General features: G+C 41.8%; 1 protein-coding gene across 1 annotated transcript in view; it reads right to left on the bottom strand.

The window, feature by feature from the left end:
* LOC108801563 (matrix metalloproteinase-16-like) overlaps positions 1 to 14,046 on the bottom strand; it is a 55,064-nt gene that overhangs the window by 14,237 nt on the left and 26,781 nt on the right. The window contains exon 4 of the mRNA XM_018573454.1: positions 8,168 to 8,306. Within this exon, the coding sequence (XP_018428956.1) occupies positions 8,168 to 8,306 (139 nt within the window). The remainder of the gene's footprint in view (positions 1 to 8,167; positions 8,307 to 14,046) is intronic.

The raw sequence follows: 14,046 nt of genomic DNA, 5'->3' as shown, positions 1-14,046 counted from the left end.
TATATATTGCAGCAGAAATATCTTTGAAACTCAAGTAATCTGAAGACCAGTTTCAGCACTTAACTTTTTCTAGAAATATTGTTTAGAATGTGCATATTTTAGCTAATAGGCATTTCCCAGTTGTCTGAGATCACACTATGAAATATTAAGGAGCGGCTTACACCAGCCCTGTTGGGAAGCAATGCCCAATGAAAAGACATGGAAAAAAGCCTAGCTTTGCATCGGGCTAGTTCACAATGTGCTGCATTGGTTGCTATAATATAGAAGCATTATTATATGGCAGAGCATTTAAACTCCTAGAAATAACAGAGATACAAAAGACCACTGCAATGCATTATAATACCACATCTTAATACGCCTTTACATCGTATAGCAGAACATACGTGTTATGTGCTGTGTGTTGCTGTGCTATGTAGTGTAAATCAGTTCTTAAAAAAACCAAAAACAAAACTGTACAACTATAAGGGGCATATTTATAAAGCAGAAAATGTGGCATTCATTAAACACTCACTGGTGGTAAAATCCTTCACTATATTTTAAAACACTCCACCAGGAACATTCATCTACAGTTAAGACAAAGAAGACATGGAATATTAAAAGATATACCTGTATGCAAAAAAAGACATGGAATATTCCCCTCTGTCATGATCTGTGCCACCGATATTTGCAGCAGTGAAGAGAAACAATCAGTTGAGAATCCTGCAACACTTCCAGGAGTGTCAGATTCCTGTCAGAACTGTTGTGTGTAGTTGTGAACCAGGAATCTGACACTCCAGGAAGTGTCAAATTTTGCAGGATCTTCATTCATCAGGTTCTCTTAACTACTGCAGAGATCAGCGGCACGGAAGAGGTGAGTATTCCATATCTTCTTTGCAGGAATACCTGTATCCTGCAATTTTATTTTTAGTGTCAGACTTGCTTTAAGGGAGTATTTCCAACTATAAGCAGGGTTTTGTTTCTAAACATGGGGCTGTTAAAATCATGAATTGTAACTAATTAAGACAGTTACCTACTTTCTTGGCAGTTGCACTGCAGTTAATAGGCAGTCTGGGAAGGTGTGTGTGGTAGTGTTTGGCGCCAGGAGTTCCTAGTGCATAAATCATGCCAAAATCATGTCTATCCCATCACTTACTGTTAAGCCAATCTAAACATTGAAATTGGAGCTGAAATTATAACTAAAATACTCCCTAATGCCTCCTCGTCCCCATCTTTGACACAGATGTGTCAGTTATACAATACAAATAGTTATGTGTGAAGATCCATGCTCCATCAATACAAAACTAATACATTTGGTTTTTAATTGATTAATTGATAGGCTGCTACTCTTGGATAACATATTTCTCAAACACCCATAGTAAGGGAACTCTCTTGCCTGAAACTGTTTTCAGGACAGCCACTAAGGACATATATCAATTGCTGCTTATTTCCTTGCTCTCCTTGTGAGTACATATATAGTTTTGTATATGTTTTAACTGATTAAAAGGTTTCATTGCACCAAGAAAGGTGCCCGGTGTTTGTTTTCTTATGTTTTATGCAGTGCACGGTATCCCTTGTCTGAAACGGGGCAGCCATTCCTGGATTGCAAAAAGTATCATCTTCTGATCGTAAAGAGGTTTTTTTTTGGCGCTGGTCTATTGTGTGTTTTGGTAGTTTCCAATGTAAAAGCCCAGCATTGCCTGTGCCTGTTTACTGTCTCCACACGCTGAAAGTCTAGACTGTGTCTTTTTGTTAGAAGAGGTGGTGAAGCTGAATCCCTTCTCTGAGACAATAAGCTGTGTGTCATTATGATTTAGGCCAGGGGCGCCCACAATTTTTCATCTGGAGATCTACATTTCAAATGACGAGCTCAATTAGATCTACCAGCAAAAAAACACCTGCATTTTGGGGCAGGAGGGGTGATCGCTCGCACCCGGAACACAGTGTGATCGCCCGCACCCAGAACGCAGGCTGCAAGCACAATTTTTGCAGATCCCACTGGAATGCAGGTGCCTGCGTTCCGGGTGGGGGCGATCGCACTGTGGGCTGCGGAGCGTGGCTGTGGTGTCATTGACTTCAATACAACATTACGCCCCCTCCCGCAGAGAGCCGGCTGGCTTGCATTACAGTTTGTTCTAGAGGCCGGACACTCTGGAACGCAGACTTTGTGGTGTGAACCGGCCCTCTCTTTTGGCTGTCTCTTCTCTCTCTCTCCTCGCTTTCTCACGTTTCTATCTGCTGTCTCTTCTCTCTCTCTCTCTGCTGTCTCTCTTCTCTCACTTTCTCTGCTGTCTCTCTCCTGTCTGTCTTTTCTTATCTCCACTGCAGCAGCTCCCCGGGTCTCCTCTCGTGCGCCGGAGTCCTGTCCTCCCAGGGTGCTCATGTGGCCAACGTGGAGAGGTGTCCTGCCTCTTCCTGTCTGTGGCGTCTGCCACATTTAGCCGGCTGCCGCACGAGCACTGTGGGAGCAGAGCCGTAGCTAGCAACTTTTGCGCCCGAGGCAAGAAAAAAAATGTGCCACCCCAACAGGCGTGACATCACCCAGCACCCGCCTCCAAGATGTGTTTTTTTAATTAAATTTTTTTATATGTTGGGGGGGACTTCGGGAAAATATCAGGGGTCTAAACAGCACCCTGATATTTCCCTTTTAAAATAGAAAAAGAAATTGAGGACACAGAGTCCTCAATCTCTTTTTCTGCAGCCTCTGTTCTAAAGGAATGGAAAGTACAGAGGCTTCCCATTCATTCAGAACATATTTACTATCAAGCAGTTTCTGAATGGGGAGAAGCCTCTGTACAGAGTGCTACTCCCCATTCAGAAACTCATGAATGAACAGGAAGTGATGCAACTATGTGTCCCCAGTTATTTACAAACACTGGAGTGATCAGCTGATCGCTCCAGCGTTTGCTCTGCACAGAGGATTGGTACATATCACTGATATATAGCGATCCTCCACTGCTCGGCTACGCACATAAGTTGGTTTGGCCTGCAACTTCTCATTTGTATCTCCACTGCTCTCCCCCATCTGTATGCAGTGGGGATCTGAGGAGAAGTGAAGGAAGCGCTGCAGCCGGCGGCAGAGGACGGAGCGGTGAAGAGAGAGCTGCCGGCTGTCAGATCCTGGCTGAGTGGCTCTCTCCTCATCGCTCGGCCATGCTGCTGTGATAGCGGCTCCATCCTCCGCCCCCCACGCCGCCTACAGCGCTTCCTACACTTTGCCTCGGATCCCGCTGCATACAGATGGGGGAGAGCAGCAGGGACCCAGAGGAGAAGCCCCACAGGACATATCCAATCGCGATCTACCAGTGTTCACTTTGCGATCGTCTGGTAGATCACAATCGACTTAATAGGCACCCCTGATTTAGGCTATTCAGGCCATTTACAGTAAAGCACCAAACGAGGCCCCCCAAAAAACTGCAGTTGAACCTTGGGCTTACTACTTGCTTGGTAGATATGATATATTCATATACAATAATCTATATTAACTTGACAAACGAACATAAAAATATTTGGTAAAAAGATACTTTTTAGTTGTAAAAGAAAGAAAGAAAATACATTAAAAAAATTATTAATCTCTCATCACTATACATTTAATATTTGGCGATATGTTGTTGTTATATGTGGATAGACAGATGAAAATAATTAGCATTTTTTGATGTGGGTGGTTAGTTCAGAGGTGATGTAATAGAACCATGTTGAACAGTCACTGGGATCCTGAGCAGATTAGCTTTGTCGTTGGTCTGTTAAAATCCACTGAGCAATTTCTACAATCAAAAATTTGAATATTATGGTTCATTGAAGGCCCACTTGTCTTTTTGTCACATCCCTACTCCAGCCACAACTGCTGTGAGGTTTTTATATCTGTTTGGGACTCCATTGGGAAATGAGGGGAATAGTGGTCACCAGGACAGCAGATATATTTATTTATGCGAGTGCATTCTGAACTGAGCTGACGTACAATAAAATTACTATGTATCTACAGTATATCAACAAAAGGATCAGAAATATTGGCAAAATGGTACATCACACCTAACTGCTTAAAATGGAAAGGTGTTTTTTTTTTCTTTCCACACTCATAAATCTTGCCCTTTACATGAAAAAATTGTATATTATTATAGTATTTCAACAATTTCTGCCTGAAGATGAAAAAAAGAAATCTAAATTGAGATGATGCTTTAAAAAATTGCAGCTTTCACAGAACTCTCCACTCTTTTTGAACATTCCAATTCGCACACAGCAGCCATGACATTTTCCAATTTAACTCAATTCAGTTAGACAATACAGATATCACGAGCAGTTCAATTTTCTCCTTACATTAGAGGGCCATTAGGAATCATGTAATGTTTCTGTCATACAAAGTTACAGTCAGGTCTGGCTGGGTGAAAAGAAGGGATGGAGCTGATGATTATGAAGGTAGGGCTGTCATTGTAATATACACAGTGACATATGAAAAGAGCACAAAAATATATTATATATTACACTGCCAGGCAAAAAGTCACACACACTAATATTTCTTTGGACCAGCTTCAGCTTCGATTACAGCATACATTCGTGGCATCGTATCGATAAGCTTATGCAATGTCACAACGTTTATTTCCATCCAGAGTTGCATTAATTTTTCACCAAGATCTTGTAGTGATGATGGGAGAGTCGGAGCGCTGTGTAAAGTCTTCTCCAGCAAATCCCAAATATTCTCATTGAGGTTAAGGTCTGGACTCTGTGGTGGCCAATCCATGTGTGAGAATTATGTCTTGTGCTCCCTGATCCACTCTTTCACAATTTGAGCCCGCTGAATCCTGGCATTGTCATCTTGGAATATGCCCGTGCCATCAGGGAAGAAAAAAAACCGCTTTGATGGAAAAACCTGGTCATTCAGTGTATTCAGTTAGGTAGCTGACCTCAGGTAGACAACTCCAGATCATGACACTGCCTGGAAATCCAGATGGTGACATTTTATTTGGTCAGGCAGTGTATATAGTGCAAGGGTGTGGAATTTCTGTCGCCCGATGCCGGGCACATGCAGTTTCGGACTAAGTTTTTTTTCTATATTTAGCCCAGCTCCGGGCAGGCAGCAGGGCTAAATCTAGAGGGGAGCTGTTTTGTACAGGTGATCTTGAGCGTCTGTACAGCCGTCCAAGATCACTTGTAACCAGCCTGATTCTCACTTTCCCTCCCCTCTTTCTCTCACCCCTCACTCCCCCTCCCTCCCCCTCCCTTCCCCTCACCCGGCCGCTGCCTCAGTTACCACTCCCAGCTGCTTCTCTCCCTGCCCACTGGCTCCCTTTCTGTCGTGGACTTTGGGGTCCCCCGCTCTTCTGGGGGACCCGGGACCACAGCAAATAAGATCAGGTTAGAGAGCAGGGAGCAAAGAGGAGAATATCCGTTCTCTGCTCTGCTCCATGAGAGAACTGACACAGGACGCTCCACCCACAGTGTTGTGCTAGAACTCCTGTATTGGAGTTGACAGGGACCCCTGTGTGATAGCAATAAAGTCAAGTGAAAAAAAAGTTTAAAAATATAAATAAAATAAGTAATAATAATAAGTAATTACTAATAAGTAAAAAATAATGAAATAAATGAAAATATTTTTTTTTTACAAAGTAAATAAATAAAGTAAATTAAAACAAATTAAAACCAACCCCGCTGCCCCCACCATCTGCATGCAAATAAACAAATGCATAGACCTGGCGGCAATTGTGCACAAAATCGTGCCATTATTTTCCAATGGCACCCCAGTCCCGCCAGGCAGATTGCGTGGTTTCCCGCCACAATACTGCAATCGCACATAATAACGGTTGAAAACACTGCATGGTGCGTGTCATGAAAAAAGGTACGTGTATCTTTTTTCAGCGATTGCACACGGATGTAACCCCATTGAAATCACTGGGTCAGAGTGGCAACCGCTGAATGCAACTGCACACGATCACCCAAGTCTGCACCAGCCCTAAAGGGTAAATTCACTTTCCCAAGTAATTTGGGGAAATTGAGTTACCCGTGCAAATCTGGCCCCCTCTCCCTCCATGCTATACTTCATTTTTGGCAAGCGGTCCTTCCTGTCCACCAGTATGGGTGTACTATCTGTACCTGTGCCATGTATTCTGAATTTCACTTGCAAATTGCAAGCACTCGTTGGTCAGCGCGGTAACCTGACGGCGCTAACTAATGAGAAATGCTTCTTAGCACCGCTAAATATGGTTTTGGTTACAATTTTTTTTTTGTATCAGGACAAGTAGATTGTCATGAGGGACAAGTAGATCGGGCCCCCGCTTTAGTCCTTGGACAAGTAGTTTTTTTTTAAATTTCCACATCCCTGTAGTATATTTATTGCTTTTTGGATTGGGGGTGAGAACACATTGCTTTGGATAGTGAATGCATCTATTTCATTTACATAATACAATTGTTTACTTGGTGTTTTATAGCAATTTTTACATGAAACACTTGGAAAAACTATGCAGCCTGTCAGGAGGGTCAATTTAAATCTTGGCTTCTTATAACTACTGGGATTTCCTAATCCCAACTATGTTACTGCCCAACCCAGAGTCTCACTCCTCTTGCTAGAACTGGGGTGAATCTTTTAGTCACAGGTCAGTCATGACAAGATACAGTCATATACCTCATAATGTAATGGAAGAGGAGCATGCTGGGAATTGTAGGTGAGAATTTAGGAGGGAACCCTTTAAGGACGATATACAAACTGTTTAGGAACAGCATTACTGAGGTGCAAGTATCAAATACAGAGAAACAGAGATCAGACAAGACATTTTAAAATGAAGATGTATGAGTATCGAACAGTTATGCTATTAAACGTTTTAAGAGCATTTGAAAAAGAAAAAAAAAAAGTACGGCATTTTGCAGATTTGCTGTGTTTACCCCAAAGGATTATAAAAGAGACAATAGATCAGATATAGATATTCCACTGGGTGTTTCCTGACACAAGGGTGCGAAGCAGGCTTTGATGAACTTCATGTTTTACTGTAGGAATATCTCATCAGTAAACCTAGCAGAGATTTTCAACCTCCTGCAGCCAAGATATACACGTCCCACCCAACGTCCACATCTCCACACATGTTGCCTCTGGCAGTAGAATCCAGGATGCTGCCCTGATTCAATATATGCAATACACTTGCGTAATCCTGTCTGAACTCTGCTACTGTAAATGCTGCCTTCACAAGCCAAGCACATCAATATGTAGTTTGGAAAGCTGCTAAGAGGAGGAAGAGATTATTTTCATTTAATAGACCAGAGAATTTAATGATAGAACCATCTGCTTGACTAGTTAGATACTGCCTAGCTTGCTTATACTGCTAACTAGAGCCTCACTTTTTCCTCCCCAAGTCTGAGGCATGATTCTGATGATCACGGTACCGCACTCAAGAAAAGAAAATATTGTTATTTAAACTAAACTTGAAATCAGTATAGGTTTATTAACTAATCATGGCCCTTACCTATACTACATTTGTCCTTCGTGCTGTTTCAGTGCTGTTGGTCCCCAAAATTCCCATGCGAATACCAAATTTCAGAAATCCAGTTTGTGCATGTCTGCCACATGACACAACGTGGCCTAGCAATTGGTCGATTAGGCACTGACCCCAAAATTGTGGGAGATGGATGGGGGAGAAAAATGCCCCATAGCATTTGGTACGGTAAAGATAACAGCAGGCACTTTATGATGCCTGTTGCAAAGATTTCCAACTAGTTTTATTTTAAAGAAGAAATCTAATAAACTGTATTTGCATTTAATCAGTCCACATATCATACATCCTATGCAATGGAATGTATGGTGGTAGTCTTTAAAGTTTTGAAACATTAAAGAATAAGGAATTAATATTCTATTCTTAATGTGAGCTCTGGGCTCTTTTTCACATTTCCCCTAAACTATGCTTAACTGCTTTGCTGAAAAAGCCTGTTTACAGAGCTCAGTAGCTTAAGCTGAAATTTACACCCACAACCAAATGAGTGAGTGCAGCAACGCCTCCCCCAAATGAAGAGATGTGTCTGTACAAAATCTGAATTAGAATCTCTACCACTGCAAAACAAGCTTTTCAGGTACTTGGCAACTAAGAGTGATAAGCTTTAATAGCACATACTGTATATAGGTCTGTTCGTTGGCACTCCTGACACATAACAGAGTGTACCAGCAGTCCAAATTGTGACCCATGACTTGAACAGGAATGCAGACAAAGCATCTCACCTTTAAAGAAGACAAAGTTTCCATCTCTGTTTTCATAAACAGCATCAATGCTGGGAGGCAATCCTCTCCAAAAGTAGGTAATCTGCATAGGATATCTATCCATGACTTTGTTATTTCGAACGCGCCAGAACCACTGATCCTGTAAAAGAAAGGAGATACATAGAAACAAATCAGACAAAATGAATTCACGCTTCACATAACACATGCTAATGCTGTGATTAATATTAATAAAAATGTTAATAATTAATATTATTGTTATATCATCAGTTTCAGATACACGCATTCAAAAATACTGTTTGACCAGTTTTCTGGTTGCAGGCAGCACCATGTGCAGATGATTTTCCCATCCATCATCCCCCTGGGTACAGCCCTACATTGCTATAAACTTTGATTGTACCCCTAAACTGTATATCGATTTTCTATTGCTACGTTGCTAGCGTTTGTAAAAGACTCCCCAAACCATATATTTTCAAAAAGCTCAGGCCCAATAGAATGGTGCTACTAATTTTGTAGGTCCTGCAATAAATTGCACAAATGTTTATCAAATCAATATTAAATTCAATATCAATATCAATATAAAAATACAATTAAATTGATAAAAGCACACTATAATGAGTTTTTCCAACTCAATCTCAAAGATAAAAAAACAAATATTTGTAAATTTTAAATTGCGCCTTTTTGCGAAACGGTAAAAAAAATGAGGTAACGCAAAACTGTAAAAAATCGTTTGTTGGTGTGTGTGTTGTGATAAAATGATGCAGGCGTACATGTAATCGGAACACAAAGTATCACAATGCATAGCATTGTCACAACACTTTGCCACGCGCTGCCACGGTTAAATCAATGTTATTTTGAAAAAAAATCAAGTACTGCGATGTGTTCTAACAATGCTTTGTTACACGTGTATAATATGTGTGTGGGGGTATTTATTTTTTACATTTATCATTTTTTATTTACTTTCTTACTGTTGGGGGTGCTTCAGGGAAATATCAGGGGTCTAAAAAGACCCCTGACATTCTCCTTTTGAAACAGAAAAAAAAATTAAGGACACAGAGTCCTCAATCTTTTTCTGCAGCCTCTGTTCTAAATGAAGGGAAAGCACTCAGTACAGAGGCTTCCCATTCATTCAGAAACTGGTGATAGTAAAATATTTATTATCAACCAGTTTCTGAATGGGTAGAAGCCTCTGTAGTGAGTGCTTCTCCCCATTCAGAAACTCATGAATGAACAAGAAGTAATGTAAAGCACTTCCTGTTCCTTCACAACTGGGGACACACGTTACTATGTGTCTTCAGTTGTTTACAAACATTGGAATGATCAGCTGATCACTCCAGTGTTTTCTCTGCACACAGAGGATCGATATATATCACAGATATTTACCGATCCTCTGGTTGGCCACACATGGAGCCGCTGTCATCATGAAACTGAACAGATGACAGCGTCTCTGCTCCCTGCTCTCTCTGCTCACTGCTCGGCCATCATGGATGACATCTCCCTCCTTCGCCCCCTGTCGGCCATTTCTCCTCAGATCTCTGCTTTCTTAGACCATACAGACGGGGGAGAGCAGCGGTGATCTGAGAAGAAGCATGGAGAGGGCAGGAGATGCCGATCAGATGTCGGCAGGGGTGGGGAGTTGGGGTGTCGCCCAGATTTTTGGTTAATAGCTGTCATCAGCGGCTATACAGCCATTGATGACAGCTTTTATTTTACAGGGGACCGTCGGGGGAACTGTTCTGATATAAGTTCATGGTGGCTAGAGTGACCATGAGCTTATACCAGAAGGGAGAAAGCCACCGACATAAGGCTTACTGAGGTGGCCAGCTGGAAACAGTTGTGTTGCACCGTAAGCCTTTACGTTGGTGGCAGCAAAAGGGTTAAACATTCTTTTAGATTGGGAGAGAGTGGTAAAGGTTTACAACCAGTCAGGTTTTGTTACTGCCATTAGGGGGATTCACTCTCTAAAATTGTCCAAAATTTTGAGTACCCAACAGAACAAAATAGAGGGGAAATCTTACAATGGGACACAGTCTGAGAGGGAATTTTCCTTACTTTGGATATGTACCATATTGTCTTACTTCCTGTTGAGTCTGCAGGACAGGAAGTGAAGAGAAAAGTTCCTAATGAGAAACAGATGGAAAGAAAGCCAGACAGCAGTTATAACCTGCATGGTTCTTTTTCTTTGGGAGAATGAGGGGGTATTGTACCACATGTAAATATGCAATGATTGTACCAGAAGACAGAAACCCAGCCACACACAAGTCAGCCATCTTTGTCACATACATGTAAAGGGACATGCAATATCCAAACCTATTTCTAGGAACAGGCTGCTAAGAATGGCTGCACTAACGGACTTTGAAAACTGTACTAATGCAGAGGTGCTTTTCAGCAGACTGACAACAATAAACATCATAATACATTTAAGGGGTACAATACCAAATACTGCACTGTGCAGTGCATTTCACTCTACAATGGGGTTTAATAACAGACAACTGCAAAGGGTAAATCCTACTTATGATTAACTGATAAAAGTATTTGCAATGGGATAAAGCATATTGTCACTGGTTTCTCAATGGCTAGAAAAAGCTCATCTGGTCTAATAAATCCCAGTTCCAGTTGTGCCTCTAAAATGGCAGACTTGGGGTGTAGTATGACCGCTAAGAGGTGAACATAAAAGCAGTATCCATAGCTGGACTCCTCTACCCATTAAGCTACGGCAGATGCATGATGGACTGATGTCTGTGCAGGCAACTTCAGGACACTACAGAATCCCAGCGGAGTCATTGCAATGAAATGTGGCAACTATTATTAAGACCACAGGTATTTTAATGCAGTACTGATCGTTTACAGATTGTGCCATAGAACAGAATATAAACAAATAGTGACACTTTATAAAGAAGCTTTTAAAGGAAGCAATTGATTAAACTATAAACTTCCTATTTTTGCCCAGGTCCAGAATCAGATTGTAAAGTAATTATGGCTGTGTGCCTGAACTCAATGTAAGCATTAGAACAACACATAAAGAGCACTTAAATGTGCTCCATCAAGGAGTTAAAGTGTATGCATAGTCAAAAAGTACAAATTACACATGTAATAAACATGTGTGCACATTTGTCTGAGTTCTCTGTATATTAAAGGATAACCTTTCTTGAATAGGGTGACAACACTGACATAGTGCCATTGAAATAGCAATCAGCGTTGTTACCTTGCATCCACTACTGAGCCAAAAACAAAGTGGTGTGTCAAGATAAATGACATCAACACAGTATCCTTCTCTAATTTTACTATAGACTTCACCTTTAGGCTGGGTTCACACCTAGGCGTATCGAATGTGCGCGTTTGTCGCGCGTTTTGTGTCTCGCGTTTTTACCGCGATTCGCAGTAAAAAAAACGCGCATTTCCGAGGGCTACCTGGCTGTATCCCAATGGATATGCGCGACCAAAATGCCCCAAAGAAGCTCCTATACTTCTTTGGGCGTAGGGCGTTTTGTAGCACGTTCATACGGCCTGTAATACGCCCAGGTGTGAACCATACCCATAGGAAATAATGGGATTTCGGTGTTTGAGCGTTTTGCAGAGCGTAGGAACGTGCTACAAAACGCCCAGGTGTGAACCGGGCCTTAGTGTTTATCAATGCTTATCTCCCCCAAAGAAGCCACTGGCAGTATTTCCTGCCCACCTACTGGACAGTGAAGCACTTGGGGAGTGATCAGGTCCGTCAATCACTCCAAGGTGCATGCCTCCAATTCTAAGAGAACACTGAGGCCTCATGGGAGTTGTAGTTTTAGTTGATTCCTGCAGATCACATAGGGATCACATGCAACCACTGCAACAGAATGCAAAACCCACATAATTGACATAGCTCTGTATTAATTAATACATAATTAAATGTACATTTATTTAAATGCAAGCAGTTCCTGTACAGCAGCCATTTGACTTGGAGAGGAAGAAGCAGCACCAGGTGCCAATTAGTAGTGCTGCAATGCTCATGGGCAATAGGAGGAGGGAGCAGAGTGACAGAGAGATGAGCTCATCACTCCTTTGCTTCTCTTTTTTGCTCCCCAGTCATGGGCTGGGGAGGGACAAGATCTGTAGGTGTTACTGAACTGCAGAGAGTCAGGTCTTCTTCACTGCCAGACAGGGCTGTGCTGTGTGACAGTGCTCTGTAAATCTCAATACTGGATGGACAGAAATAGAAATTCTTTGACAGCCCTCATATAAACATTTCATCTGTGTTTAGCTGTTTGCCTGGAATTTAGATCAAATCTATTATTACACAGATATTATTCACTGTTTTTAAGATACATTTTGAATACCTTGTTTGCCATTTAAATGCTAATAGTCTTTCTTGGCTTTTCACATCCTTACCTAAAATCTGGTTTTAATTGGGCTGCCTCCTGATATTTTCATGGAAGTCAGGTCAAAAGCTACTGTAAACATATCAGCACAGTATACATTTCCCCTGATTTCACAGTATCTCGATTATAATCTATAGCCTGGAGGAAGAAGCAGAAGGTCACTCTTCCTGTTTTATAAACTACCGGCATTGAAAGGTCATGGATTCAACAATAAAGGGAAATGTTCTATGGATGGGAGAGACAAACAAACCTAATGACATCCTTGGCTTGGAAGCAACAGGTTGCATTGAATTATTCTTTCCCAGCATCAAATTTACAGTAAAGGCTAACTCCACCATAAAAAAATCAGTTTTGTCTGCTTCTTAGAAAGCCGAGTTGTATCCTGGCTTTTTATGTCCTTTTGACCAGTGGTGAGATCTTCTCACCAGAACTGATGGTTTTGTGCAGCTACAAATGCTAGTGGCCTGGCTGTCATGTTAATCCAATGGCCCTCAACACTTTTTAAATCACTGATCAGCGACAAAAATGCAGACCAGGAGCTATGATCTCACTCACACTTCTCTTGTTCCATGCTTGTTCTGGGTCAGTGACTCAAAGTGCTGAAGCCAGGGACAGCCAAAATACTAGCATTTTCAGAAATATGTTAGCCATGGCAGCTTTAAAGTGACACTAAACTCAGGAGTTAAATACTAAAAATGCATTCAAGTACCTTCACTATTAACAAAAAATGTATCTTATTTGTGTATCACTCATCTGCAGATCCCCAAATCATCTCTGAATTGGTGCTGACACTGTCCTTCCTTCTGGAGGGTGGCTACTTTTGTTCCCCATGGTCCCTGTGTGTGTTGTAAAGTAGTCACCGCTCCAAGCTCACTACTGTAATGGACTACAATCTCACGCTTAGTTTATTAATTTGTAATGAAATTATAGTCTATCGGTTTTGCTTATCCTTACTCACAATGCCTACATACTGCCACACATAGTCTAACTCCAAACAATGATACTCCAAAATATACCCAACCTCGTCCGCTGTCTGCTTCCGCGGGTGCACCCTCCCTGGTGACATGCTCCACACTTGGTGGACCTGTCCGTTTGCCTCACGATTCTGGACTAGAATTTATCGCTTACTATCCAGCCTGTTTAATACTCGCATTCCCAAGGATCCCACTCAGGGTCTGTTACACACCACCATACCTGGTCTAACCACCTGCCAAAGATCCTTAGCAGCCAAATTGACCCTAGCAAGCAACTGGAAAAAACAAATCCTGCCATACCGCGAGTTTACCTTGAGATTAGACAATATTATGACCAACGAAAGATTATCCAGTATTCTGAAAGATACCCATGCCAAGTTCTTAAAGGTATGGGAACCTTGGGTATTATATCAAAACCCGGAACTAGAAACCCTTAGGTCTCGTTCACACCTAGGCGTATTGCATATGCGCGTCTGTCGCACGTTTTTTTAACCGCGATTCACGGTAAAAAAGTCGCGCGACCGTCGCGCGTTTCCGAAGGCTACTTGGC

The sequence above is a fragment of the Nanorana parkeri genome, unplaced genomic scaffold (assembly GCF_000935625.1).
Source record: "Nanorana parkeri isolate BGI_ZX_2015 unplaced genomic scaffold, ASM93562v1 scaffold2387, whole genome shotgun sequence".
NCBI lineage: Eukaryota > Metazoa > Chordata > Amphibia > Anura > Dicroglossidae > Nanorana > Nanorana parkeri.
This window is presented reverse-complemented; position numbering and strand designations above follow the sequence as displayed.